Here is a 27,582-nt window from a genome sequence, read left to right on the forward strand (position 1 = left end):
GGGCACCTCCTCGCCCTCACAGTCCAACGGCACAGCCTAGCGGGCATGGCTTGTACTGCACCCCCCCGCGTCTGAACGCCCGCCTGGCGGGGTGGCAGCTGTGGCCCGTTGGGCAAGTTCCCCAACCTCTCTGTGCCTCCAGCTCCTTACCTGTAAAACTAGGAATGATCTCATGCACGTAGTTCATGGGGCTGCTGTAAGAATTCAGGAAGTTAACAGACGCTGAAGAGGTTAGAACAGGGTCTGGCACAGAGTGAAATACAAATGTGAACCACTATTCCCATTTTATCAATGAGCAAACCAAGGCTTAGAGAGACGAAGTATTTCAATCAAGCTCACGTAGCTCATTAAGGTCACACAGTTGGACCAAGTCTGAGCGCAAAGGACCGTTACCTCATGGTCCATGCTTTTTTTTTTTTTTTTTTACTTTGTAATGTTTATTTATTATTTTCTGAGAGACAGAGAGAGAGCAGGGAAGGGGCAGAGAGAGAAGGAGACACAGAATCCCAAGCAGGCTCCAGGCTCCGAGCCGTCCGCACAGAGCCCGACGCGGGGCTCGAACTCACGGACCGTGAGATCATGACCTGAGCCGAAGTCGGACGCTCAACCGACTGAGCCACCCAGGCGCCCCTCATAGCCCATGCTTTTAACCACTAGCTTCATTTTTATGCCTTTGTAAGACTGTTGTTAAGTTTCAGGGAAACAAAAATCTTTTCTCAGATTTTGGTGCAGAAAAAACCCAGCCTCCTTGCATACAGTTTCATACATGGATGAACACATGGGGTCTGGAGGAAGGACTGGTCGGGGAGGAATTGGACTCTCCATCGGAGATCTGCTTACCTTGGCAATTATCGGCTTGAGTTGGGATGACATTCGGGGTTAGACTGCCTCCGCAACAGTGTTCCCCAGATTTGTGTGTTTGTCAAGCACGTTCGCACTCTAGCCCCGCATGATCATGAAAAAGAGAAGGTAGGAACCGGTTCCCCATTTTCCAGATGAGGGGGAGGGGCTTACCTGAGGACCTGAAGCTCATCGGTTGACACGAGGTGCCCGTCTGACCCTGGTAGGACATCTCTCCCTCTGCCAGGTGGCTGCCCCTTAACCTTCCCCGCCCCTTGCATGGGAATCATGGGAATAGCCAGGGATGGGATGTCACATTGGTCTGTGTCCCCTGCTCCCTGGGCTCTCTTTGGACATATTTTCCCCACCTCCTTGGGCCAGACCGTGGTCTATCAGTCTCTGGGTCCCCACAGCTTCCATGCCCCGGAGCTGGGTTAGACGCATCCGCTGGTCATATGAACAAATCAAGGAGTACATGGGATCGCTGGTACTTTTGGAGGCTCTGACTTGCTGGTTGGACCAGCGGTTCTCAAAGTGTGGTCCTGGATCAGCACCGTGGGACTTGCTAGATAGGCAAACTCTGGACCCCACCCCCAACCTCGTGACTCAGAAACTCTGGCACGTGGTCCAGGAAGCTGGGTTGTAACGAGTCCTCCGGGGGTTCGATAGCACCTGCTTTTTGGAGTTAGGCACTGGAGTTGAAACCCCAGCTCTGCCCCTAACCTGCTGTGTGGCCTCATGCAAGTCAGTCAACCTCTCTGGTTTGTTTCCTCATCTGCAAAATGGCGCTCAGACGTAACGAGGAGGTTTGTATGACCCTTTGCCGAGAAAGGTGCTCAGGACCGGACCCGACGTGTAGCTGATAAATGTTAAGCCCAAGGCTGGATGGAAACAGTGGGCTGAGAAACTGCCTGTCCCCTGCCCGTGCGGGCTCAGCCTGGCTCCTCGAACTCTGTGCTTGGCAGTGGCCCCACGTGGTGCAGGATGACCTTGTGCCTCAACAGCAAGCCTGCCAGATTCCATCTGGCCTGGGTCTGTCCTCCCTGGGGCAGCGGAGCGCCTCTATCCCAGCCCCAGATCCCTCCACCAGTGGCCCACATCTGTGTACTGGGCGCTGTGGCCTGGGCCCTGCTGCTCACTCCCACCAGAGACCACAGAGGTCCACCCGGAAGTCGATGCCTGGCCTTCTAAGGGAAAACAGAGTCCAGAGAGGGGCACACACCTCCTGCAGGTGTCTGGGGAAGGGACGCAGCGGGCAAGGCACCGGTCCAGCAAGGTCTCCTGCTTCCGGACACCCCCCAAGATCATTCCCATTTTATGGAGAGCGAGGCTCTGAGGTTCAGGCACTTGCTCGGGCTTCAGGCCGCACAGGGGTGGGGGTCCTCCCCCGTCAGTCTGCAGTCCATCCCGACATCTTGCCAGGCAAGGGATGCTTCCCATCGGAAGTGGGGGCAACAGCTCAAGGACCCCAAGTACTGTGCCCCCAAGAGCCTTGGAGCTGGGTTGGGGGCCCTGTTTGTCCGAATTTCCTGAGACTTATAGGGTGGCCTCCAGAGTTCACCAGGCACCCCTCCTCCCAGGTGTCAGAATGACTCGGTCCCTCCCTGAGCTTCTGGAGTCCCCTCGAGGCAAACTTGTGTCCTTCCTCGCTTCTGTCCTGGCACCGCTTAGCCTTGCATACAGTAGGTGCTCAAGAAATGCTCGTGAGTGAATATCACCCAGGCAGAGGGTTAGCCTTGCATACAGTAGGTGCTCAAGAAATGCTCCTGAGTATCACCCAGGCAGAGGGTTAGCCTTGCATATAGTAGGTGTTCAAGAAATGCTCAGTTGAATGAATATCACCCAGAGGGTCAGCCTTGCATACAGTAGGTGCTCAAGAAATGCTCGGTGAATGAATATCACCCAGGCAGAGGGCCAGCTGACTCCCCGCCAGGAGGGGCTACTCAGGGTCAGGAGCCGCTCAGCGCCCCCCAACCATTCACTCTGCGACCGCGGGAATTTCGCTCCTGCCCCTGCCCCTGACGTGGCCCGTTTCCCCGTGAACAAGTGGGGGGGTGGTCCCGTGGCCCACAGGGACCCTCCCCAACCTCCCCCATCAGTATGTTGACGGGTTGTAGGCAGCCGCCTCCAAGTCTGCCCCCAGTCACAGCCCAAGCCCACAGGTCACCCAGCAAACACCAGACCAGGCACGTAAAGGGTGGTAAAGGGTCCTGCCGCGAAGCCCAGGACAGGGGCCCGCTCGGAACTCGGAAAACCTAGTGTTTTAGCTCAAGCTGCTGCAGAGGGGATCTCTGCCTGGGTCACTCAGCCAGGGCTTGCTGGCCCTCGGGGCATTCCCTGGGGCTTGGACGGGAGCTGAAATACCCTTTCCCACCCTCTGCTGAGGGGAAGGGACCGGGCAGGCAGCAGAGGGTCCCAGGGCCCCGTGAAGGTGGTGTGCGTGCAGTAGTGATCCCGGAGATGAGGCAGCTGGGACCCCGGCGGTTGCTATGGAGGGGGAAGGACAGAGGGACGAAGAGGACTCGGTGGCCCAGCACAGAAGGTGTGGGAGGGGCAGTCAAGGATGCCAGAAGGTTCTGGCTGGGGACCGGGGGGAGGGGGGTGTCACTCATCACCACAGTAACAGTTACCACCTCCTGGGCCCCCGGGGCCTTGCACGCCTGCCTCTAACCCTCCAACAGGAAGGCGGGCACCACTTTGGCCTGGGCAAGCGAGGGGTGGGTTGGGATCCCCTGAGGGCCAGGACGGGAGGGGGCAGGTGGGCAGGGAGGGCCCTTCAGGATCTCTTGCAGGAGCTCTGAGAGGACAGGCTGCGAACAGGGCCTGGCTGAGCAGAAGGGGTTTCATCCTGACTTCTGAGGGTTCCTCCTGTTCACCCCCTGCTCTTCAGCCGCCAGTGGGGGCTGCGAGGAAGGGCCTGCCCTGGAGAACCCCGCAGTTCTGTCACGGGACCTCAGGCAAGTCGCAGAACTTGAGTTTCCAGACCTTCTGTGTCCTCTTCTGCAAAGCAGGGGGACTCCAGCCTCCCCCGAGGCCGTCATGATGCGAGCTCACCATGTGCCCAGGACTGGCCGGCTCGGGCCTCGGGGACGGGAGCCTGCTCCGACCCCTCCCTTCCGCCCTGTCCTACCTCGCATCTCTGCGGCAGCCGGGGGCAGCTCTGATGGGCTCCAACTCCTCATGAGCGGAGAGCAGGGGCCCCATCGCCCATCGGGTGACGAGGCTTGGTCTCCGCCTTCCTGAGCTGGGCAGAGCGGGGCTGCGGCGCCCGCCTCGCTCCTCTGACTCCGAGGGCCCAGTGCCCAGAACGGGCGCGTTTCTGGACGAGCCTTACCAGGGTTCGGTGTATGGGGCTGTGGCAGCCCTCGCAGCTCTTTCTCACCTTGCCCTTTCGACTCAGGCCACCCCCGGGAGGGCGGAGGGCCCCACAGGGATTTTAGTGCCACAGGCCGGCTGGGACTCCTTGGGTAACTATGGCTCTAGGGGCCTCTGTGTCCGCTGCAAAATGCAACGGGGAGCCTCATCCCGCTCGCGGGACGTCCGGAGAGGAGCATGTTATCCGCAGGTACCGTATGAGCAGAGCACAGGGCCCAGGAAGTGTGTTCACAGCAGCCCAGGTGATGGACAGTCACTCATCTGGGTCCAGCCAGCCTGTCTACACCGGGGAAGCCCAGGCCACAGCGTGGCGGGTTTTGGGGAAAACCCTGAGGGGTTCAGGTGCCTCAAATCCCCAACCTCTTTCTTTTGCAGGGGACATAATAACCCTTTGGGCAGCAGTCCGGTGCCTGGGATCTCGCCCAGCTCCAGAGCTGGTAGATGCTGACGGAGACACGGTCGCACCGCTGACGGGAGCGTGAGGCACACACGGCTCTGAGACAGTCACACTCACGAGATCAACTGTTTATTGATTTTTTTCCTAAAATACTATACATTTAAAGAAACTCCTAACTGAAAAGACTTGACAATTTTTGGTAGATCTGTAGCAAAGGAATGAGGATTTCTGCTGGTAAGTTTTCATGACAAAACAGACACACACCCACTTTCCAAGCAAGACCTCAAGCTCACTGGAAACGTTGAGAAAATGCATAGCTTGTGATGGCGGCGGCCATTCCAACAATGTCTGAGTTACACAAAATAAAGGTTTTCCCTCCTTCCCTCCCTCCCCTGCCCTGTCATTACAGTGTGGCTCCTGCCCCAGCACGTCTGCTCCCGATGACCACGGCTGCTCAGAAGGGACCCCCGTGCTCTGGGCTGAGACCCAGCTTTCGTGCACTCACGAGGAATAAAGGAGGACTGTGGACCCTGCGGCTGCCGCAAAGACACGGGAGTTTGTACAGTGTTCTGCTACGGAAAGGACTAAGGCTGGTCAGAAGGTGGACCCACAGCTGGCCGGCGAGGACACGCTTCCCCACAGCTGTCTCCACTTCAGAGGCCCAGGGCCGCGTCCCGAGCCCAGAGGAGGCCTGGCCCACCGGCCAGGCCTGTGCCCGAATGTCACAGTCTTCAAGCAGTTCAGTTAAACCCACTGTCAAAAGCCGTTACGTCTCGTTAAAACAGTAGGCGAACTCTTTAGATTCTCTGAATATCAAATAATATATACAGATATACACCAAGAGAGGACAGTCTGACGTAAAGCATCTTCGGCTACAGATGCGTGTGCTTGAAAAGTTAGTCTTACTTTTTAACCTTCCAAATCTCTGACAAAATCGTTAACCGGCAAGAGTAGAATCTTAAACGCAAATAGGACGAAAATAGCTTTTAAATATGGCGACGCGGGGAGTACGACGTAAGGTTACCCCCGAAACTCGTGGAGGACGCCCCGACGCAGACAGCATTCGCGGCCGTGCCCAGCCTGATGCGCTCCTGCCTTCCCACCGCTCTCCCTTGCCTCCCAGGCCGCCCGCCCCTCTCGATGAGCCACGGCAGGACCTACCGGGCGGCACGGGAACAGACCCCCCCGCCCCGCCGCAGGACTGGTGTATATCAATCTGTGCCATCGTTTAAGCATAAATGAGTGGAAGAACAGGCATGTAAAAAAAGCATCACTGTACACAGCCTTTAAACGAAGGACCTCAAAGTCCTCACTCGAGTGAAGCGTCCACTTGAGTTGCGGGTGAGGAGACTCGTCGGAGAAAGCCATCGGCGGAGCGAGAATCAGCGGAAGCCACTGCCGACTCGGAGGAGGAAAGGAGGAAAGACGAGGGCGAGACTACACAGATCTGCGAAAAGCCAGCACAGCACGCACAGCGGGCGGGACGGGGGCCGGGGCGCTTGCCGTCCTACTGTGGCTTCCTGCGCACAGACCTCTCCGTCGGCACCGCGTGCGGGAAGGGTGCCGGGTCCCGGGTGAAATGACCGGCGCGTCCGCCTTCGAGAGACACCATGAAGCCAAGAGCAACGGAACCGTCAGCCTTTGCAGGAAAAGGAGCGGACGCTCACACGGCCGGCTGGTGCCGGGGGTGTCGCTGCCCGGGCCCGACGGCCAACGGAGCTCCCGGGACCGCTGCCTCCACCCTCCGCCAGCCAGCCGGCTGGCCCGTCACTGGATTGCCTCGACGTAGTTCGCGGGGTACAGGCCGACCTGTCCGTTGTCCAAGCGTCCCTTGCACCAGCCCTGCTCATCCTCGTCCTCGATCTTGGTCAGCTCGTCCCCTTCAAGACAAGAAGGGAGCGGTCCTGGTGAGCGGGTGGGCGACAGGCTGACCGCCCGGTCAGAGTCGCCCTCGTGGCTCAGCCCCCACCCTGGGCCCACGGAGGGTCTCGGACCTGGGGGGAAGGGGCAGGCATTCTCTGGGGGACAAAGCGGGGCCTGCGGCCTGGTTATTTCCCTACTAGGTTGCACCTGAAGCCGTCCTTTCAGCCACAGGGGCCTCTGAGAGGTGTCATGGCTGCCGTCTCTCAGTGACCCTAAAACAAGCAGCTCCCACAGACACTGCAGAATTAAATGCCACAGGCCCGTGCCTCCTGACTGTCCCAGGCCAGGTCAGAGGAATCCTTTCCGAGGGTCCACACCACCCCTCCTCCACCCTCTCCTGCTGTCCTCCCTCCCGGGCCCTGGCCCACTCGGTCTGGTATCTCCTCCAGCACTCACTGCCCTGCCTCATGCCTTCGTTTCATCTGTGTCCAGAGCAGGCTGTGGGAAGGGCAGGGACCCATCACTCGGTCCCCAGCGCCCAGCTCGGGGCATTTGTCCTCAACCCCCCTCCAAACACTGTGAAATGGAAGCCATTCGCCACGTGTGTTAGCGTGGCTGATGCACGTCTGGTCTGTTCGGACACGGAGGAACCACGAATTCAAGCCAGGCCCCGGGCAGTGGAGGAGATACACTCATGAGAGGGGACGGACAGAGGGAGGCCCGGCCCTTCCAGGAGCCAGACCAGGGGGACGAAGACCAAAGGTGGGGTCGGGGCCGTGGTGGGGGAAGGTCCAGGCCTGGTGGCCAGAGGGGGCCAGAGCCAGGGGACGGGCGAGGAGCCACCTTGCGGAGACGCCGTGGGAACCCGCAGCCCGGACCTTCCCGGGAGCGAGGAGCCGGTGGGAGCCGGTCGGCCCGGCTAGGAGACCGGGCAAAGAGCCCTGCGCCTGGGCCCCGTTTCCTCATCTGCAGACCGGGTTCCGGGAGGATTTAGCGTCAGATCGGGGAAGGGCCGGGTGGTGGCCGATATGCACTGAGCAGCTGCCGTCACTCCCACGTGGGGGTGGTTTTTCCTGCAGCCGCTGCGCCCGAGATGGGCACCGGGCCGCTCTGTTAGCACCGGCCCCCGCGCAACTCTGACTCGGCAACATCAGCAGCGAACGCGGGGTGGAGGTGAGTGTCGCGAGCGGTAAACTCCATCCTCTCCTGTCCTTCCCGCCCCCCACTGTGGGCTCCTGGCAGGGCCGACGCTTCTACAACTGGCTTTTCCCTCATTCCGCCTTGCGTGCCGCCAGGCTCGCGGGTGCACGGCGAGGCCAGCTCCGTGACACTCGCACGGGGTGGCAAGGGCGCCAGGGAGAGGCTCCGTGGGCACCTGAGACCCCGAGGAGCAGCGAGCGCCAGCACAAGCTACAGGCAGAAGGAAGCGGTGGCAGCCGGGGGCAGACGTCACGTTACAAATAACACAGAAAACAGACACGGTGAAGAGGGCAGCTTTTGGGCTGTGAAACGTGAATCGGTGATTAAAAGCACGGGTCTCAGTCAGCGTGCTTTTATCAATTCACTCGGAGCAGACGAGGATGTTTGTATCTAAAAGCTGTTGGCAAATCCAACAGGCGGGACTCAGAAAGAATTAGGAATTAAAAATGATTAAATCGAGGGGGTGCCTGGGTGGCTCAGTCAGTTACGCGTCTGACTTTGATTTTGGCTCAGGTCATGATCTCCCTATTTGTAAATTCGAGGCCCACGATGGGCTCTGCACTGACAGCAAGGAGCCTGCTTGGGATATTCTCTCTCCCTCTCTCTCTCTCTACCTCACTCTTTCTCTCTCGCTTGCTCTCTCTCAAAATAAATAAATAAACTTAAAAGGAAAAAAAAAAGAATCAATGAACAGATGAAGTAAGGGGCTAATGACCACTAGATCTCAGAAACTGGGCAAAGGTGCGTTATGGTGCTTAAGGACTCTCTACAAGCAGCCAGGGGCACCTGATGACCAACCCTGGGCTCGAGGGTGTGGGGCCAGCTGCCGGCCTGCCGAGCACACGACACGGCCCTCCGCCCCACAAGCTGGGCACGGGGGTCCGTCCCAGTGCACACGGCAGCCTGCGCTGGTTGAGCTCATCCACCTAGAGGGGTAGGTGCTGGATCTGGGGTGTCTGTGAGGAGCGAGCAAGGCAGAAGGAAGGAGCTTGGCTCTCTGTGGGCCCACGTCTGTGGGCCTCCTCTGAAAGGCTCTAAGATAGGCTCTTTCAAACTGAGGGTTGCAACCCATTTTGGCAAATTGCAACCAGCATTAAAAAACAAACTAACAAACAAACAAAAAAACAATAAAAGACAAAGGCTAGAAAATCTGCGGCACAGGGCTCCCGTAATCTGGATCTAGACTGTTCTGTAAAACAGAAGTTTCAGCTACTGGCAACAAAGGTGTGCTGGTGATAGAACACATACGATGTGGCCGCAGGAGTAAGTTCAAAAGGCACTACCCTAAAACGGGACTCCAGGTGGCCCAGGGGCACACCGAGTGCTATTCTGGGGTCTGGGCCAGGAGGCTGGCTAAGGGCTCCTCTGCCAGCTGGGGGCGTCTCTGGAGAAAGGCTTCCCCTGGGGACCCCCAGGGCTGCTGGGAAAACTGGCTGGTGCTGGAGACCAGCATGTCCTGCCCAGTGCCCCGCTGTGCCCGGTCCTCGGTCCTGCAAGGGGTGGCGCCTCAGGCAAAGGCACCAGGGCACCTCATGCCTTCTAACGTGTGGCATTGAGCACCTGCTGCTTTTGAAATGTGGCGGGGAGGACCGGCAAACGAAACTTGCAGGAGTTTCCCAGACTTAGAAAAACAAAGACACCCCCTAAACCCTAAGCCCCTAGCAGGTCGGAAGCATCCGCCCCAGATGCCCGCCAGGGAGCCCACCTACCAGCCTTGAAGCTCAGCTCGTCATGCTCCTGCCCTTCATAGTCGTAGAGGGCCCGGACCCGCACTTCTGTCCCCGAGGTGGCATCCTCATCAAATGGGTTTGCGTCCCCGTTGGCGTCCGTGGACGAGAACGGGTTGTTGGACTCGTCATCTGACCAGTCAGTGGGGTAGCTCTGGGTCTTCTCGTAGCTGCTCACGCTGCAAGAAAGGAAGGGTTGACCCGGCGCTCCGAGCACGGGGCTGGCAGAGGCGCGAGGCCCTGCCTGGAGCCTCACCCCTGCCAGGGGAGGCCGCAGAGCCCTGGGGCCGGGCAGGGGGCTCCTTCGGCAGGAGAGGAGCCCCTCGGCACACCTGTCTCCCTGTGGTGGTGGCGCGAGGGCCTCGACGAGGGTTAGCAGAGTACAGAAAAGAAGCGAGCACGGATTATTAACGGGTGCCCCCCCGCCCAGCGAAAGAGGAGCCAGAGGCTGTCTACACCGGCAGCCGGGCACCTCCTGCAGGCCTCGTGCATTGCTCTGAGTGCCAAGGGGGCAGGAGCCTGGACAGAGAGAGACGAGAGACAGAGCGAGCAAGGTGGAAACCGGAGGGAAATGTTTGTTCACCAACTTTTTGGCCTTAACGTCCTCCTTCTCACTGACGGTGCTCCCCGTGTCGTCCTCGTCCTCGAAAGGGTTGTAGTTGGACAGTGACTGTGCTGACCGTGTGGGGTTGCTCGGGACACTAAGGTCACTACAGGGAGAGAGACAGCTTTCAGGGGACCCCAGCTCGGCACCCCGCCCGGGGCCTGCATGCTCCCAGCTGCAGGATCACAGGGCCAGGGTCTGAAAGGACACATCGGCCACCCCCGCCCCGGATAGGAGGATATGTTGTTTGAGTGGGAAGATGGTCTTAGCAAAAACACTTAGTGATATTCTGGTGGCTAAACACACTTACGGCGTCTAAGAGAGAACGACACTGCCATTTCCCCTCCTTGCCTCTGGACACTGGCTATCCTGAACAGGAGGCCTGGGGTCGGGACAGGCTGCCGCTGGAGCCCAAGTCATGTCTGGGCTTTCGGCTTCTCCCCACAGCCCCCCAACCTGGCCCCCGTTCCCGATGCTGTGAGCTGGCGGGCCAGCCTGAGGGGCTCAGCCTGGGGAGCAGACAGCCTGGGAGGCTCAGAGCCCTGCTGCGGAGAGCAGGAGGGAGGCCCCTGGCCCTCGCCAGACCCCACAGCACAGCACTCTCCTCCTCCTGACTACAAAGGGTCCGGTGGCCTCCTCCCCACTTCTGGGGTTAGAGCTTCCAAAATTGACACCAAAGCCTACTGAAGCCCTTTCCAAGCCCTTTCCAAGAAGAAAGAAGGAGCCCTTTTGTGCTCCACAGAGAGAACATCCAATCTGCACAACTCTATCAGCCGCCTACTGGGTGCCAGGCCCAGAGGGGACAGACTGGAGAGAAATCTGACCCAAGCCCGGCCCGGTGGCCAACAGCCAGGACGCAGTGACTGTGGGCACAAGGCGCAGAACAGGATGGCCAAGAAACGCGACAGGCCCCTAAGAGCCCTGGCACCTGACTGTGGAATTAAGCGGCAGGGTGGGGCCTGTGGGGCCAGCACCGCCTCCTGCCGCCAAGTGGGGGACTGTGTGCGGTCGGCACCCACGGTGCTGGATGGATGGCCCAGACAGAGTTGGGGGGGGGGGGGGCAGGGCACAAATGCCACCAGTGACCACAGGTGGCCAGCCACTGCCTCAGTGGCCTGGCGAGGGGCACCGGACCCAAGCCTGGGCTGTATGCCTGAGGCCAGCAGGCCCTCCTCCCTCCCTGGCACCTTTCTCTTTCTGTAGGGGGCTGGTGCTGGGCGGCCCCGGCTGCCTAGACTCTCCCACGCCCTCCTCCCCGACCCCTGGGGTGGTGTCTCACCCTCCACACCCCTGAGCCAGTCACACAGGTGCTGGCCTGATCCCTGGGACAGCTCGTACTGCTCTGGCCACTTCACCAAGTTCACCTGTCCAGACGGAGGCACAGCCATCTGAATGGTGACCCATCACGTCTGCCCAGGAAGCCCGGGTAGGAGCTTCAGTGCCCGGGGATGCAGAAAGGGCTCCGGAACCTTCACGGACCCTCCCAGGAGGCACAACCGTGAGGTCTATCGTTACCGTTGTGGCAGGGAAGCCTCTGGGTGCGGAGCCTGTGCGGCAGGAGTGGCCTCTGAGAGGGGCAGCTCCGCAGAGGACAGCAACACCTGCCCGCCGGGACGCGGAGGCCCGGGGACAGGCCTCGTCCAGCACACGCTTTCCCAGAGGTTCCAATGACCTCAGCATCACCTCTTCTATCCAAACTAGGTTTCAGCAAACAGTGCCATGGGAAATAAAATAACCAACGCTCTCACCAAAGAGGTGACATGTGGGGGCCTGGGTGGCTCAGTCGGTTAAGCGTCCGACATCATCTTGGGTCATGCTCGCGTTCTGTGGGTTCAAGCCCCACGTCAGGTTCTGTGCTGACAGCTTGGAGCCTGGAGTCTGCTTCAGGTTATTTGTCTCCCTCTCTCTCTGCCCCTCCCCCACTCACATTCTGTCTCTCTCGCTCTCAAAAAAAAAAAAGGGGGTGGGTGGGACACATGACAATGCTGTCCTGTGCTGCCCCCACTCCCAAATCAGGCCCCTGCACACGGCACAGGGAAGCAACCTGGCCAGGATGCCTGGTCCCACCAGAGGGAGCCACGACAGCGACCTCCATCTGCCCATGTGCCAGTGGAGATCCACAACGACCAGCCCCTGACATCAGCTCCCGCCCTCACTTGGGGCCAGAAGCCATGTGTGTGGCAAAGGCTCCCTTCTCTGGGTCCTTCCACAGCTCTGGCACCAGGTGAGCTGATGATCCTTCCCAGGGCTGCCCTTGGGCCACTACCCAGCAGAGCTCGGATGCCCTGGAAGCATCTGGAAAGACGTGTGTGTGGGGCTCCCTGCAAGGCTTCACTGGGGAGTGTCCGGCCCACGCAGAGGACCCAGGGGACCTATCCCAGGGGACGGAGGCTGCCCCAGTGCCCACCTGCTGGGCTTGCTCTGCAGAGCCTGATCGCCTGTCTGGTTGATGCCCGTCAGGGTGACGCCGTCAGTAGCCTTCTTCTTCTCTCTCCGGCTGAGAGTTCGATTCAGGTCTGCGGACCACTCCTGGGCAGCAGGCACCGAGGGAGAGAGACAGGGAAGTTCATTAGTTTGAGGCCACGTCAGTCTAACACCCCGGCCAGCTAGCCAGTGGCCCGCCCCGCCTGGCTAGTGACACGTAGCCTCGCTGCCTCGATTTTGCCTTGTTTTCCAGCCGACCTCAGGTTCCTGGCACCTTCCTACTCCCCCTCCTCACTGCTAAAGGTGGGGACTTGGGCCTGTGGTGGCCTGGTCCCGGGAGGAGAGTTTGGCCAGCCAGCACGCAGGTGTCCAGGGAGCCTCCCCATCCGGCCCCTGCCCACGTGGCACTAAGTCTCCGGCCACCTTAAGCCACCAGGGGTCGCCAGAGGCCTCACCAGTTTCCTTGAGCCTTCCAAATTAGCTCTTTCAGCAAAGATCCTTCCTATTTATTCCCTAAAGTGTTTCTGGCTCCCAGGGGAACAGGAGGGCTGGCTACAGGACTCTGAGCAAGCCTGCAATGTGGGGACCGCACCACGGGGTGCAAACGCACAGGGCCTGGATGTCACATCACCAAAGGGGCAGATAAGCCAGCTCGACCTCACAGGTCTCCGGGAGTGGCTCCCTCACTGGTAGCACGTACTGCGGGGCTAACCAAAGAGGCAACTCCCCAAAGGTTCCCTAGTTTCCCAGCACGTAAACAGCTTTTATCAACTGCACTGAGGGACGCTGGAAGCGGGGAAAAGGAAGAAGGGCCATCCCTAACACGTGTCCCTAACACGATCTTGCAGAAAGGCAGGTAACCCCACCCGTTACCAAACCACCTCCACTGAACTCACCCTTGGTGTGATCGAGGCCACAGCGTGGCCCACATGTACCTGTAGGGCCTCCAGATTAGAAGGCATCTTAGAAACACCAAGTCTAACCTGCCAACTTGTCAGACGAGGAAACTGAGGCCCAGACAGAAAACGTGACCTTGGCCACACAGAGTTGGTGGCAGACTTGGGCCTGACTCCAGATCCTGGTCACCTATTTGTTGATAATTATCTTCCCAACCAAAATCAGCTGACTCAGAGAGACCCGTCCCGACTGGGTGGGCTCCCCAGGGCCCACGTAATCGACACCAGGCCGGCTGGGGAAGGAGGGCCGGCCGTTCACGAGGACAATGACCAGCACGGGCAGAAATGCTGCCTCAGCTCCTCTGCCGGCACCAGGCTGTGGAGCCCACACGCAGCCCACGCGGGCTGGACACACACGGCACAAGGTTTGGAATTCAATACATTAGCCAAAGAACAGAAACTTACTTCATCCTGCGGCATGGAAAATAAAAACAAATAATTTCATTAGACCCTGTAATTTCATGACCCTGGAAGAACCATTAAGCATATGCCACATGGGGGTGCTGCTTCCCGGCCTGCAGGATCCACAGACAGAAGGGCCACAGTGTGCTCTGGCCAGGACACCCACCCCAGTGGGACGGCCTGTCAAGTCTTCCTTCCCCGACCATTCCGTTCCCTAAGGGACTGGCGGGGGGTGACCTCCTGAGCCAGCTCCCGAGAGCAGCACACGCCCCCTGCAGGGGGAAATCCCGGCTCTGTCCACAGGACACAGGTCAACTCCCCACCCACCGCCACTGGGGGGGAGGGAGGGCAGGGAGGCTATGTGCTTTCTCCTGTAGGTCCGCTTCCACCCTGGAGGGCCCTGGGGCTCTGCTTTGTGCAGGTGCCTCGGAGGAAGGGGCCCAGTCTGCTCTCGGCGTCCTGCTGGGAGAGCTCCTGCAGACAGTGCAGGGGGCCCGCCCAGCTTTCTTCAGAAGCTCCAGAAGATGGAGGCACACGTATGAGGCCTGACACAACGGCCAGCACGGACCAGGTCACGACCCCCAGCTGCCCGAGGAGATGGGCGCCCGTGGTCCTCCCCATTTGATACGTGGGAACAAATCACTCGCTCAGCGTCCCACAGCTGGTAAGTGGTGAGGCCAGACGTGAGTGTAGCCTGTACCCTGGCAGCTCTGGAGGCAGGGGAGGCCCCTCGGCCCTCGCACAAGGCGTCCTTCCCAGAAGGCAGCACCCGCGGGCCCGCAAAGCCTTTCCCGGCCCCTGCTTCATCACAAGGCGCGGAGAATCCCTTCCCTCAGAGAAGGAGGGTGGTAGGACTCATGTGGGGCCCGATGGGGCCTGGCGACCGAGTCCTGTGTCTGGAAGAGACCCGAGGGCCTCAGGGCCTCCCGTTTTACATGTAAAGATACTGGAAGGCTCGGACCCAGGAAATCAGGAAAAGAGGAAAGTTAACCCTGAACCAAAATTGGTTGAATTTCCCGTCTGAAACAAGGCAAAGTGCCTCGTGTGAGGGGGAAGAAGAGCCCACTCTCCACCCCGTCCTGGACCGGAGGCCTGCCAAGCCCAGCTGCACGGTGGCTGCCCCCTTCTCAGCCGTCTGGCAGGGTGGGGCGGGGAACTGGGGCCCCCGCGTGACCTGTGGGTCCTGGCACTCACCACCAAGAAGACAATGCCAGTGGTCACCAAGTGACCGTCCGAATTCTTGATGAGAAGGGTCTTTACTGAGATTCAGAAGGCCCTTCAGTAGTGCCCTGGGGACTCTGAACATGAAGCTGGTTTCTAGAACAGCCATGCTTAAAGGCTGCCCCACAAACAGGGCAAAGGCCAGCACAGAGTTGAATGAGAAAGTCAGCACATGTCTCAACCTCACGGGCCCAGGCCCCTGCCGGACCAGCGGGGTCACGGGCACAGCCTCCTCTTACCTCAAACTGTGGCCAGTTCATGGACATGCCTGGCCCGTGGTTGGCTCTGAACCACCTCAGGTCCTCCACTGCGTCAGCGGCTTTGATGCTCTGTTCCAGGTCGCGGTAAATGTTCTTGTAGCTAAATCAGAAAGAGACAGGACCGTCTTGAAAGGCAGGGAAGGCTACCGTTCATCCCAGCCAAGAGCCGGGGCACAGCAGGCACGTGGTCTCCAGCCACACTAGAATCAGCTTCATAGTACGGACCGGGAGGTGCTGCCTGGGTCGGCGGGATGGTCCCCTGGCCTCCGCGTGCACAGGAGACAGACAACGATCACGGTGCGCGAGCCACAGCTTTGGCTTCCCACAAATTGGCTTTTTGTCGTTGTTATTTTTTATTTTTTGGCGGGGAGGGGCAGAGAGAGAGGGGGGCACAGGGGATCCGGAGTGGGCTCTGCACTGACAGCACGGAGCCCCACGCGGGGCTCGAACTCACGAACCGTGGGATCGTGACCTGAGCCGAAGTCAGATGCTCAACCGAGCCACCCGGGGGACCCTTCCCACAAACTGGCTTTTAAACCAAACGGGCCGGGGCTTGGCGGCAGACTCACTGCCCGCTGGGAGCACCCTCTGCCCTAGAGCCTCAGAGGGAGCACGGCCCCGCGACACCTTCCCTTCAGACGTCCCACCTCCCAACCGTGAGAGAGTAAGTTTCTGCTGTCCTAAGCCACGGGTTTTTGGTATTCTGCCACGACAGCCCCAGGGGGCCACTCGCCATCTACTCCCCAGGGAGGCGAGCCCCCGCCCCCCCCTCCCCAGCCAGCGGTGCAGCTCCTGGCAAGTCACGCTCCACAGCCGGCCTCCGTTTTCTCGCCAGTGAGATGGGAAACAGTGCCTCCCGCTGTACGGACTCTCCTAAGGAACAATGAATGCCGGGAGAGTAGCTCCGCGAGGACTGTTTCTATCGTGTCACACAGGAGACAAAGAGAATGTAATTTCCTGCGAACGACGAGCCTTAACTTGTGAGTCCTTTCTGAACGGCTCTGCTATATGGACGGCTGAAGTCCACGTCCACAGTTAGCCCGGACCTCTGTCCCAAAGGAGGCATCACGGGACCAAGGAGGAGGCGAGTGTGGAAGAAACACCGCGGCGTCCACGTCACGGTTCAGAGCGGAGTCTCTGAGGCCCCGTGCCGTCCAAGGGCCACTGAGAAGTCAAGGGCTGAGCAGGCAGCCAGCTGCTCTGGATGGAAGGGCCTCGCGAAGGGCTTCGAGGCGAGGTGGTCCTGAGGGTGGGGCACCCCGGCCCGGGAAGCGCGGGGAAATGCTCCTGGCTTGATTTCAGATACGCCGCTGTGGTCGGTCCAAGCCGCGGCCCTCCCTTCCTACCCGGGCCCAGGGCGCGTCCGCGGAGCTGGCGGCGCGTGGCCCGAGGCCCCCCGGCTCAGGCCAGCCGTGGGCCATCAGCTGCCACAGGCAGGGGGAGGGGAGGGGAGTACACCACACAGGCCGACCCCGTGGCACAAGACCCTCCCCGGACAGGAGAACTCAGCGGGGAGGAGGTCTCGGGACAGACACGGCCACCCCCAGCCCCGGTCTGGAGAGCAGTTACTGAGCTGTACGCAAAAGCCACTTTCCACGGACCACACGGTGACGTGCTCCCTCTCTGAACGGGAACTCACCTGGCCACGTTCGACAGGTCTAGGTGCTTCTGAACTTCCAGCAGGACTTCCCGGAAGAAGCGCAGGCGCTTTTCCTCAAACTGCTGGCACTGCTCGAACACCTGCTCCATGTTCTCCATGTACTGGGGGGTGCCCTGGCCCAGCTCCTTCAGCGACTTCTCGTACTTCTCTTTGGTCTACAAGAAAAGCCGGCACCGCGGGACGGAGGGTCATCTCCGCTCACCCCGGCTCCCTCTGGCACAGAGAAAGCCAGCCGGGCTCTGCGCCACCCTGTTCCTCACCCGCCTTTGTCCCTTTCCGCCACTTCTGGCGTCATCGGCATCCAGACTCGTCAGGTGACAATATTCGGGCAGACGCTTTGAGGGGCTTCATAGGGAGTAAGCAGGGTGAGGAGCTGGGACCCAGAGTCCAAGGATCGACTTCCTCAACGCCCCTCAGGTCCCAGCCCACGGGACTCCCGCTCCACCCCTGCTCCCAAAGGGGACACCCACCCGAGCTGGGCGGGGAAAACACTGGGCAAGACGCCCTTCCCACCCCCACGTGGCCAGGCCCCCCAGGCTCATCGCCCAGGCCTCTACAGATTCCAAAGCACAAAGAGCACGAGCTCCGGAGTGTCACAGACTCCACTTTCAAATTCAAGTTCAAGTCCAAGCTGCCCCACTTCTGAACTGCAAACCACACTCTTGGCATCTACTGGGCCTCTCAGCTAGAACCGGCCCAGACAGGTAGATGCTGGGGAAGGGGTGTTCACTCTGGAGCCCAGGGTGCGTGGTCTCGGGCACCAACCGCTGCCACGCTGACTCCCATCCACGTCATCTACCCGTGTCCTCTCTGCCCGGGGAAGGGCTGCCAGGTCACCCACGCGCCTCGGACCTTGCCCACGACAGCGGTGACTCAGAAGTTATGTCAGAGGCAAGATCACGGGGTTGAGTGCCAGACAGACCTGGGGGCGGGTCCTGGCACCCCATTTTCTGACAGCCCCACTTTCCTTCGCAGAACATGAGGTACAGGCAAACCTTGTCTTATCGTGTTCCACGGGTATTGCATCTTTTCACAAACTGAGGGTTTGTGGCCACCCTGCGTGGACCAAGTCTATCGGTGCCACTTCCCCAGCAGCATTCGCTCACTTCAGGTCTCTCGTCACATTTGGGTGACTCTCGTAATACTTCAAACTTTTCCGCTATCATTACCGTTATTATGACTTTCGTCATGGCGATCTGTGACTAACGATGACTCCGTGAAACCTCAGTTGACGGTCACAACTTTTCAGCAACAGAATATTTAATTAAGGTATGTACGTCGTTTTTAGACGTAATGCCATTGCACACTTTGTAAATTACACTATAGCACAGACGTATCTTTCACATGCACTGAGAAACCAAGAAAGTCGTTTGACTTGCTTTACTGTGACACTCCCTTCGTTGTGGCGGGTCCAGAACCAAAACCCCAGGGCCTGCACTTCTACTTCGACATTCTGGTATTTAAATGAGGGAACACAAGATGGGCACCAAGTTGCACAAAGCAGGAATCCAAAAAAGTTCTGGGCCCCTTGTCCTCCGGCCCACTACACTCCCCTACACAGCTGTTCCTTCAGAGACCGTCCTGAGAAGGGATTTTACCAGAAAGGAAGTATGATAGGACCACGGTAGTATCCTGGGGCAAATGGAGGGACAGCAGAGCTGGGGCGATATTTCCGATAAGCCTTTCCAGCTGGGGCCATATTTACTGTAAACCTTTCCACTATGGAGACCACGGACGGGTGGGCTGGCCACGCAGGAACTTGGCTTTTCTGGTCCTGATGACAGTGTGGGCTTCTAAGAAAGGGCTGAGCCTCCCTGAGCCGTTACAGGCCGCCTGGCCTTGAGGATCAAGGCCATGCCTTGGGACCCCGGCTGTGGGTCCCCCGCAACCTCGGGGGCAGCTTCTCCGCCCCCGCTCGAGACCCCAAGTCTACTCACTGTCTATACTGCTTCCCTCCCAGGCACGCTTCTGTGACTCATGCCCTGGAAAACTCCCCTTTATGCCCCAGGGATCTCTCTTCTCAAAGACTTCCCCAACAGGCCCCGTCCACTCCCTGGAACAACCCCCTGCCCCCTCCCGTATCTACCGTTCCTTGTCCTGCTTCTGAGCCTCCTGGCTGGGCTTGGGTCCTCTGTGACCCCAGAGAAAGGTCATCCCTTCCAGTCTGGGCATTCCCAGCAGGAACAGAGAGCCACCAACTGCCCTGATTATTCCTCCTCCTCCTCATCGGCCGCCTGCATGTGTGAGGCCCTGTGTGGGATCACTAGCTCGGAGGCCCGAAGACCTGCAGCTCTAGTTTAAACAGCCGGCGCCCAGCGGTACCATCAGGGCGACACAGAGCAACCACTTCTCTGGGATACTTCAACACAGCAGCCTCCCTGGGCACCCCGGGGCACCCGGTGGCGACAAGACGCTCCCCGGGCACGTGGCCCGTGTTCACAAACAGTCCTGCCCCAGCAAAGGCCAGATAGAGAGCGCGATCACCACCCCTGGGGAATCCCCAGCACAGAGCACTTAGAAAGTTCCCAGTAAACATCCGTGGAGCAAAACGAGAAGCAGCCTTCGCTCTCCTGTGGACGGTGGCCTTTAGCACTGAACGTGAGGAGTTCTTTCTGATGGATACTGCGAGGTGCAGTCACTGCCTGACCGGTAAGAAATACAGAAGGGTGTGTGCAGCCAGTCAGGGTTGGTTTTTGGAAACCGCTTCAGGAAGGGGGGGTGGGGGTGGGGGTGCCCTCCTCTCTGGGCTGGCTCTCGGCCTACGAGGACCATCGTGCTTCAAGGTCACCGACCACACCGCAGAGCCAGGAGGGAAATCTCTACAAAGCGGCCCAGTCATCCTGACAGGCGCCTTACATCCGACCTTGGACCCTGGGTCTGTTCTGCCGAAGCATCGATTTAGTGAACTCTGTTCGGAGCGGCTGGAAATAAAACAGGAAAGGTTATGTGTCTACATCTCCCTCACACCCACACCCCGGCACAGAGACGGCGCATCTCTCCTCTGGGCGCCGTCCTGGGCACCTGGCAGAAGCGGCCCTCAGCACCCCGCCGGCCTCACGTTCCCGGAGCCCAGGTGCCCTCCCTATTCAGCGCGTAGCCCCAGGCTCCTGACCCGATCCCACAGCGGAGGCAGCAGCTGCTCTAAAACCCCACATTCCTGACCGTGCCCCAGGCCCAGAACCAGGAGCGGGGAGTGGGGGCTTGCTCCCCAAGAGGCTCCGGTGCTCGCTCTGAGGGATGGGCTCTTCCACAGACGACATTCTGCACGACCCCGCCCCCTCGCTACGCTGACGACAGAGCAGCGAGGGGCGGAGAGAGAGGGTACGGGCCGTCCCCCGCTCACATCACCAGCTGGCACAAGACTGAGCCTCTCCCAACGCAGTTTCCTCAGTCACACACAGAGATGCCACCACCTAAGTCCCCGGGCTCAGTGGTGCTCACCCAAGCCGGACACGGTGGAGGGTGTCCACGGAGCAGCTCAGGGCTCCTGCTTCCCCTCGGCCTCACGTCCTGTCCCGGCCGCAGGGCCTCTCCACTTCTCTGCGTCTCTCTCCCCGGACGCAGGCTGGCGTCTCCTCGCTCAGCCCTGCCGCAGAGCAGCCCCTGACGGCCCCGGCCCCCTGCACCCTCACCGCACAGCAGAGGCGGTGGCCCGGGGCCTCGCTCACGTCAGCTCTCACTTCCCGGGAACTTTCAAACGACGTGAACCTGTCCAGCATTGGCACTGCGTGCCCCGGGCCTTCCGGGCAGGATCACTCCGGCCTCCGCGGGCGCCCTCACGGTCACACCGCCCTCCCATCCGCTCTCTGATCCACGGCACTGCACAGAGGGCACCCGGGATGCCACGCTGCCTGTGCGCCTACACCTCTCCGGGGCCTTCACCGCTGGGCCCTGCTCCCTCGACCCCGCCTATGGCCACAGTGCCCTGGGCCTTCCAGGCACTCCTGTCCTGCCATGGGACTCCCGCCCCTCACCACCAGAGCAATCCCTGTAAGCTGTGGTCCTCCTCCACACCTGTGCCCTCCCCGGGTTCTGGAACCTTCTTTCAGTGGCTCCCTGTTAGCAGCGTCAGAAGCTCACCACCTGCCTTGCAAGACCACTGGCAATTTGGACATCATAACCCCCTGTGCCAGCTCAGACGTCAGCTCCCTGCCGCCGACGTTCACGCCTCCACGTCCCGCACAAGCTGTTCCCGCCTGGCAGGCAGCAGCCCCGCCGCCCTTCCCCAAGCGGAGGAATGGCCCGTTCCCCTGCCTGTCCAGCACTCGCTTCCGCCCCGGTCCTGAGCAGGGCACCGGGGGGCCGCGGGAAGGGGCTCACCGCGGAACCCTCTCGAGGGCAGCACTAGGTTCCGCTGCCGTGGCACCTCCCCCCGCATCCGCTCCAGCGGCGACAAAGGCCGTGGGCCAGACGGGTGGCCAGCTGAGGCACGCGCGTTCAGCGTGGAAAAGCTGTGCCCGGTTTACCTTAAGAACATCTTGCTTGCATTTTTCTACTTTGTCTTGCAACTTCTTAAGCTGCTCGGGGTTGAGGGATGGGTCTGCTTTGCTGTTGGTTTCTCGTGACGTGGCCAACTTCTCCTCTTTGCACGCCGCGTGGTAGGCCTTCTTTGCTGCCTCCACCTGCGGGGAGAGGGAGCTCCTGAGCGCCACGTCGGGAGCACAGAGTCCCGACTAGAGGCTCCAGACTCTGCTCGCGCCACCCAGACGAGAGGGAGGAGCAGGTGCAGAGCTCTGCGCGCCGCACGATCGCGACAGGGCATCCAGCAGACGCTGGCGCGGTGCCTGCCTGGGGCCGGGCGCCCTCCTGGGCACCGGGGGTGCGGCACCCAAGGCCCCGGGCTGTCACGGAGCTCTCCGTCCAGCCAGAGAGGCGACTACAAGAGACGGCTGAAGAACAGAGTCAGAGGGTAATGAGTGCCAAGGAGGAGAGAAGAGCGGGGAGGCGACGCCGTGCCGAGCTGCATACGGAGGCTGGGGAGAGCCGGCCGAGAGAGAGACGCCACGGAGCAGGAATGGGAAGGAGGTGAGGCTGTCTGCGGGAAGAGCATGCCAGGCAGCTGGAACAGCGAATACAAAGTTCCAGGGCTAACGTGAGGGGCTGGTGTTGGGAGGCAGAGTCACAGGACACGTGTTCCGCGGCTCTCTCACATATATACACGCACGCATACATGTGCAGATGTCTGTATAGTTTTTTTTTTAAGTTTTTTTAAAGTTTTCATATTTTTAAAAATTTTTTTAATGTTTATTTTTGAGAGAGAGATAGAGTGCAACTGGGGAATGGGCAGAGAGAGGGAGACACAGAATCCGAAGCGGGCTCCAGGCTCCGAGCTGTCAGCACAGAGCCCGACGTGGGGCTCGAACTCACGAACCGCGAGATCATGACCTGAACCGAAGTTGGGCGCTCAACCGACTGAGCCACCTAGGCGCCCCTGGATGCGTGTATCTTTACTTCACAGATGTTTCCCTGCTTGAGCCAAAGTCACAGAGTTCATTCTAGAGAGGAAAGAGTTTTGTAACCGTGGCCTCATGAGGGGGATAATCATTACAAATGAGGCCGCGGACAAGAAGAAAGGAGAGTGGCGAAGGCCGAGACAACAGAGAAAAGGAGAGCCTGTCGTTACAACCCCAAGACAGAGGTCTGTTCTGGGCGGTTCTGGGGAGGAGGAAGGCAGTATGGCTCCTGAGAAAAGCTGGGGGGACGGGCAAGGAAGGAAGCAGCACGGCCACCCAAGGAATGGGGCTGGCGAGCTGCGGGTGGTGAGGGCAGGGGTGCGTGTCTGAGAGCCTCCCGCGAGCCAAGGCTGGGCAAGGCTCAGTGGCTTCGGTTGCTACGTCTGGAAAAACCAGTATCAGTATCATTTGCAAATTTCAGAGAAAAACACATACAAAAGAAACATTTCAAATTAATCCTTTGTACCAGCCCAAAGGGACTGCGGGGTCTTGAACTGGAGTAAATCTTAGCCACCACGGGCCTCCGAGGGGTGGCCCATCTCTACCGCTGCCCAAAGCAGCCAGAGGGGGAGCAGCCAGGAAGCAGGGGCGCCGGGCCGGGCAGGGAGCTGCCTGCAGGAGGCATGCACCTCTTTTAGCTTCTTGGCCCAGGGCTTCTGCGCCTTCCGAAAGCCGTCCTCCGCCTCTTTGGTCTCCTTGAAGCCTCCCATCATCTGCTTGTGAAAGGCTTCCTTCTGCCAGTTCTTGATCTTCTCGAAGTCCTCGTTCATCAGTGAGGCCTTCACCTCCAGGTGCAGCTCGCTCACTCTCTCCGCCTCGGCCATGACCGCCGTCCAGGCCTTCTCCACCGTCCCGTACTGGGGCCCTGGCACAGGAGAGAAGCTGCCGGTTACTCGCCCGCGGCTCCCGGAGGGGCCCTGCCCTGGGGATTTGCTCTGTTAACCTGTCTCTGCTGTGAGGACCGGATTCTAGGCCCAGCAGCCTGGCTGCTGGGCCGAGAGGTTTCCTTTGGGTTCTTTCAGATCTTTTTCTCTCAGTGGCTGTTCCTTTTTCAGCCTGGGATGAAGAAAGAATAAGGAAGGGAAGCTGGATGTACTCAGCCATTCTTTTGTTAGGGAAATCAGGGGATTACCCACGTTTCCTTTTTTTAGAGTCACTAAGCTCTTTAAAAACTCAAATTTCTGCATCTTAGAAGTTTTTCTTTTTCCTAATTAATATTTTTTAAATGTTTATTCATTTATTAGGGTTGGGTGGGGGGGAGAGGCAAAGAGAAAGAGAGAGAACATCCCAAGCAGGCTCAGCACTGTCAGCATAGAGGCTGACATGGGGCTCGAATTCATGAACCAGGAGATCGTGACCTGAGCTGAAATCAGGAGTCAGACACTTAACCAACTGAGCCACCCAGGCGCCCTAGCATCTTGAAAGTTTTAATATGCTTATGGCTGGCTGGAGAAGGAGGTGCCTCTGAAGTGAGCTGACCTCTCCCCCTTCTTGAGGCCTCTCCCTTCCCCGCGGGGGGCTCTCCAGCACCTCTCTCATTCACTCCCAGGAGGAGCCTGGCTCAGAGCAGGAACTTGAGAGCTGCTCGTCAAACAGAGGACTGTCTCCTCAGCAGAATGGAAGCCCTGTCTTGGGGAGAGGAAGGAGAGCTGGAGGCAGGAAGCTGCTCTGGCCAGATGGAAATCTCTAGGCAGTGGTCCCCTCGCACGCTGCGCTCAGGAAGGAAGCTCGTAATCGGCCTGTCACTCTGTTGAGGGTGTGGGGTGCTGGCCTCAGGTGAGGGAGGAAGAAGCTGTGACGGAATCTGAGGGGGACAACTGCTGTTTGAGCTGCGTACTGACACAGAGAGGCACCGGAGGGGTGGATAGCCGTGGGGGGTGTGAACCCTTCTGAACCTCGACTCCCTGTGTCTACAGAACAAGCTGCTCCCTGTCCTGCCTCGGTCTGCCACGCGGTGGTGGGATCCACGCGGTGAGGGGGGCAACGGTGCTCAGTGAGCCTCAAGTTTTGAATCAACACAAGGGACGGTGCTGGCAGCTGGACCCCAAGAGGTGGAAATAAAGTAACAAGTTACGGCTCCTCGTCACCCGTGCGTGACCACCTCACTCCCTGGCACCTGCTTGTACCAAAGCACTGTGCTAACCACCCCCACCTGACCGACGACCAGTTTCAGCAGCAGGGGAGACACGGGCAGCTGGTCTAGACCGGACCGAAGCTGCCTGGGGCCCCGCCCCCCGTCCCCCCGCCGGACCCCGAGGCCAGCGGCCTGACTTCCCCATCCTCTGAGGTGGGCTGCCACGGGAAAGGGCCTGCCCCACGGCACACCCTGAGAAAGCCCCACCAACCGGCTTCTGTCGCAGGAAACCCTGGAAGCCATCAAGCCCCCCTCTACTGCCGGGAGGTGCGTCCTGAGCACAATCCATATCTACGGCAGCAGTCGGTTACCAAACTCCAGAATCTTCTGAGCGTTTTGCTAGGGAGGGAGCGGGGGCAGAACGCACACCATACGACACCTCTAGTTGTTCCTGCTAAAATTCCAAATTAGAAAGCCTGGCGATGTCACCACCTAGTCTTTCCTGATCTGCTACACAGCCGAGCTTACGAATAAACAACCCTCTGTGTCGGACCCGCCGTGCAAAGCAGCCAGCTCTCTGCCATGAGAGCGCTGACTCGAGTCTGGGTCCCGAAGGCGCCGTCCCGGGTTAGGCTGGCAAGCGTAGCATGTCCTGCGGATGACCGGGGCTCCGCAGAGGGGGGCTCGGGTGCCGTCTGCAGAGAGGAGCCCCGTGCCGCAAAGAAAGGGGAAGAGAGCTCACCCTGCCCGTGCTGCTGGGTGACGGCGCCCCGCTGCCCCCCGGGGCGGCGGCCTCCCTACCCTTCTCCACGAGCTGCCTCCAGCGCCGCGCCCACTCGGTGAGCTGCTGCGCGTACGCCTTCTCGATGCGCGCCCGTTCGTGCAGGCAGTTCATGAGGTCGCTGCACAGGCGGTGGCCATCGTCGATCCGCTTCACCGTCCGCTTGTAGTTCCCAACCTAGGAGACAGAACCACACGGTGAGGCCGGGGCCCCCTCCTGGGGCTGGGGCAGGCCTGACCCCCACGGCTGCACGCGCAGCCTCCGTGCCAGCCGGGCTCATCCACTCTTCCACTCAAAAGGCACCCTGCGTTGTTAGATGACAAGCTCCCCATTTTTATTACTGGCAGGAACATTAAAAAAAAAAAATTCAGAGCTCAAAAACCACGTGGCCAGCGTCCACGCTCTGACACCCCGGGCCAGGGAGGGGGACAGACCGGCACAGGCAGGGCTGTGGTGGAGGGAATGGCGAGCTGAAGGTGCCCAGAAGGGCATCTCATGTAGACCAAGGGGTGAGGGACAGCTCCTGGAGCAAGTGATGTCTGACTAGAGAGATAATAATAAAATAATAATAATAATAATAATAATAATTTAGTGGCTCGGATTTAAATGATTCTATAATTAATATTACAGAACTGGCTAAAGACCTTTGGAAAATCACTGGTATAAACAGGTTTCAGGCACCTCCCACTTTAACATCATCCCGTGCTGGATGATTATCACTTCCCGATTAGAGCACTCAACACTCTCCCACTTTCTGAGCACCTACTATGTGCCAGGCAACACAGCAGGTGTTTTGCACCTGCAAATACCGCCCTGCCATGGCAAGTAGGAAGATGAGAAAACCAGGGCTTAGGGGATGACCTAGGTCACTAAGATCGGGGGCAGCAGCTGAAGGCAGCATCTCAAACGGCTCCGGGTAGGACCGTCTCCATGGCAAAGCTCAGGCTCCTCTCTGCTTTGACCAGTGTTAAGGTGAGTTTGGACTACATCCTCTCACATATGAAAAGAGAGACTAGCTCGTTTAAATTATCAAATATAGGGGCGCCTGGATGGCTCAGTCAGTGAAGCATCTGACTTCGGCTCAGGTCATGATCTCGCAGTTCGTGAGTTCGAGCCCCGCGTCTGTCTCTGTGCTGACAGCCCGGGGCCTAGGGCCTGGAGCCTGCTTCGGATTCTGTCTCTGTCTCTGTCTCTCTGCCCCTCCCCTACTCTCTCTCTCTCAAAAATAAACATTAAAAATTTTTAAAATAAATTATCGAATATAAAAGAAGAATTAAGAAAACATTAGTGGCTGTGCTGGAGTGAGGATCAAAGCGTTCACCAGACCACCTAGAAGGGCAGCGCGGACACTGGGGCGCTGGAGGAAATGTGGCAGAGAAACGATCATGCCGTTCCAACCCTTCCTTCCCACTCGCTTCCAAAATCTTCACCAACTTTGACCAACTTTACCATTTCTGAAGGTCTCTCTGCGGGCTGATCCCTCTCCTATTTCACCCCTGTTTAGACTCAGTCTGGAAGCTCCTGCGGAACAGAGGACTAGGTCCCACTCCTACACAAAAGGGGACAGTCCTCGCTCTCCCGGGCAGGCTGCGGAGACCGACAACGGCACAGCCTGTCGAACTCCGGTTTACGAAGAGTTCACGCTAGAGTTTCTCCTGCCCTGAGCTGAACTAACCGAGGGGAGGAGGGCAGTGGTGAAGTCCTTGAAGAGGGACAGGACACGGGGGCCCCCGGAAGGGCATGGGCAACAGGGGAGGAGCTCTGGCCCCTCAGGAAGGGCTGTCGCTGAGGCCAGAGAGGACCCCGCTCCCAAGGGGACCAGCAAGGAGCCCCGGAGGCCAGGCGGCCCGGGCAGCCTTCTCCACCAGGCACCGAAGTGCACGCACAGCTCCGGGAGCGCGCGGCCAGGCGGTTGCTCCTGACCAAGACGGGCAGCTTTCGACTGTATCCTCAGCAGGCCCTGTCATTAGCGAGGCAAAAAGCAAGCGTTTCACAACCAGCTGGAAGTGACACCGAGTGCTCACTTCCCTTTAAAATAGGGCCCTGCTGTCATTTTGAAATCTACAGCAGGATGGAAAAATAAATAAATAAATAGCCAACAAAACACAACTCTGTGTCGCTGAGCTGGCGGCCACAAGGGCTAAGATCATCGCAGCTCGATTCAGGCTCGACAGGCGACGTGAGACCGTGATGCGGAGCTGGCTTTCGCCTGTCACCAACAATATCCAAACTGGTAATCAAGATCACAGCGTGTTGGCTCTCCAGAAACCTACCCACCTCTCTGCTTTTCAAAAGCCTCGTAAAAAAATTTTAGGGAACAGAAGAGGGTATCTGTTAAGAAGGCA

The 27,582-nt window shown here is 59.2% G+C and overlaps 1 protein-coding gene across 2 annotated transcripts in view; it reads right to left on the reverse strand.

Moving 5' to 3' along the window:
• Positions 1 to 4,725: 4,725 nt before the first annotated feature.
• PACSIN2 (protein kinase C and casein kinase substrate in neurons 2) overlaps positions 4,726 to 27,582 on the reverse strand; it is a 134,311-nt gene continuing 111,454 nt past the window's right edge. For both annotated transcript variants that reach the window (XM_049627585.1, XM_049627584.1), the window contains 9 exons: positions 25,258 to 25,414; positions 23,012 to 23,247; positions 21,396 to 21,551; positions 16,909 to 17,084; positions 15,249 to 15,369; positions 12,414 to 12,535; positions 9,990 to 10,112; positions 9,385 to 9,581; positions 4,726 to 6,492 (listed from right to left, as the gene is read on the reverse strand). In XM_049627585.1, coding sequence (XP_049483542.1) covers positions 6,380 to 6,492; positions 9,385 to 9,581; positions 9,990 to 10,112; positions 12,414 to 12,535; positions 15,249 to 15,369; positions 16,909 to 17,084; positions 21,396 to 21,551; positions 23,012 to 23,247; positions 25,258 to 25,414 — 1,401 coding nt within the window. In that variant the 3' untranslated portion in view covers positions 4,726 to 6,379. The remainder of the gene's footprint in view (positions 6,493 to 9,384; positions 9,582 to 9,989; positions 10,113 to 12,413; positions 12,536 to 15,248; positions 15,370 to 16,908; positions 17,085 to 21,395; positions 21,552 to 23,011; positions 23,248 to 25,257; positions 25,415 to 27,582) is intronic.

The sequence above is a fragment of the Panthera uncia genome, chromosome B4, assembly GCF_023721935.1.
Source record: "Panthera uncia isolate 11264 chromosome B4, Puncia_PCG_1.0, whole genome shotgun sequence".
Classification (NCBI taxonomy): domain Eukaryota; kingdom Metazoa; phylum Chordata; class Mammalia; order Carnivora; family Felidae; genus Panthera; species Panthera uncia.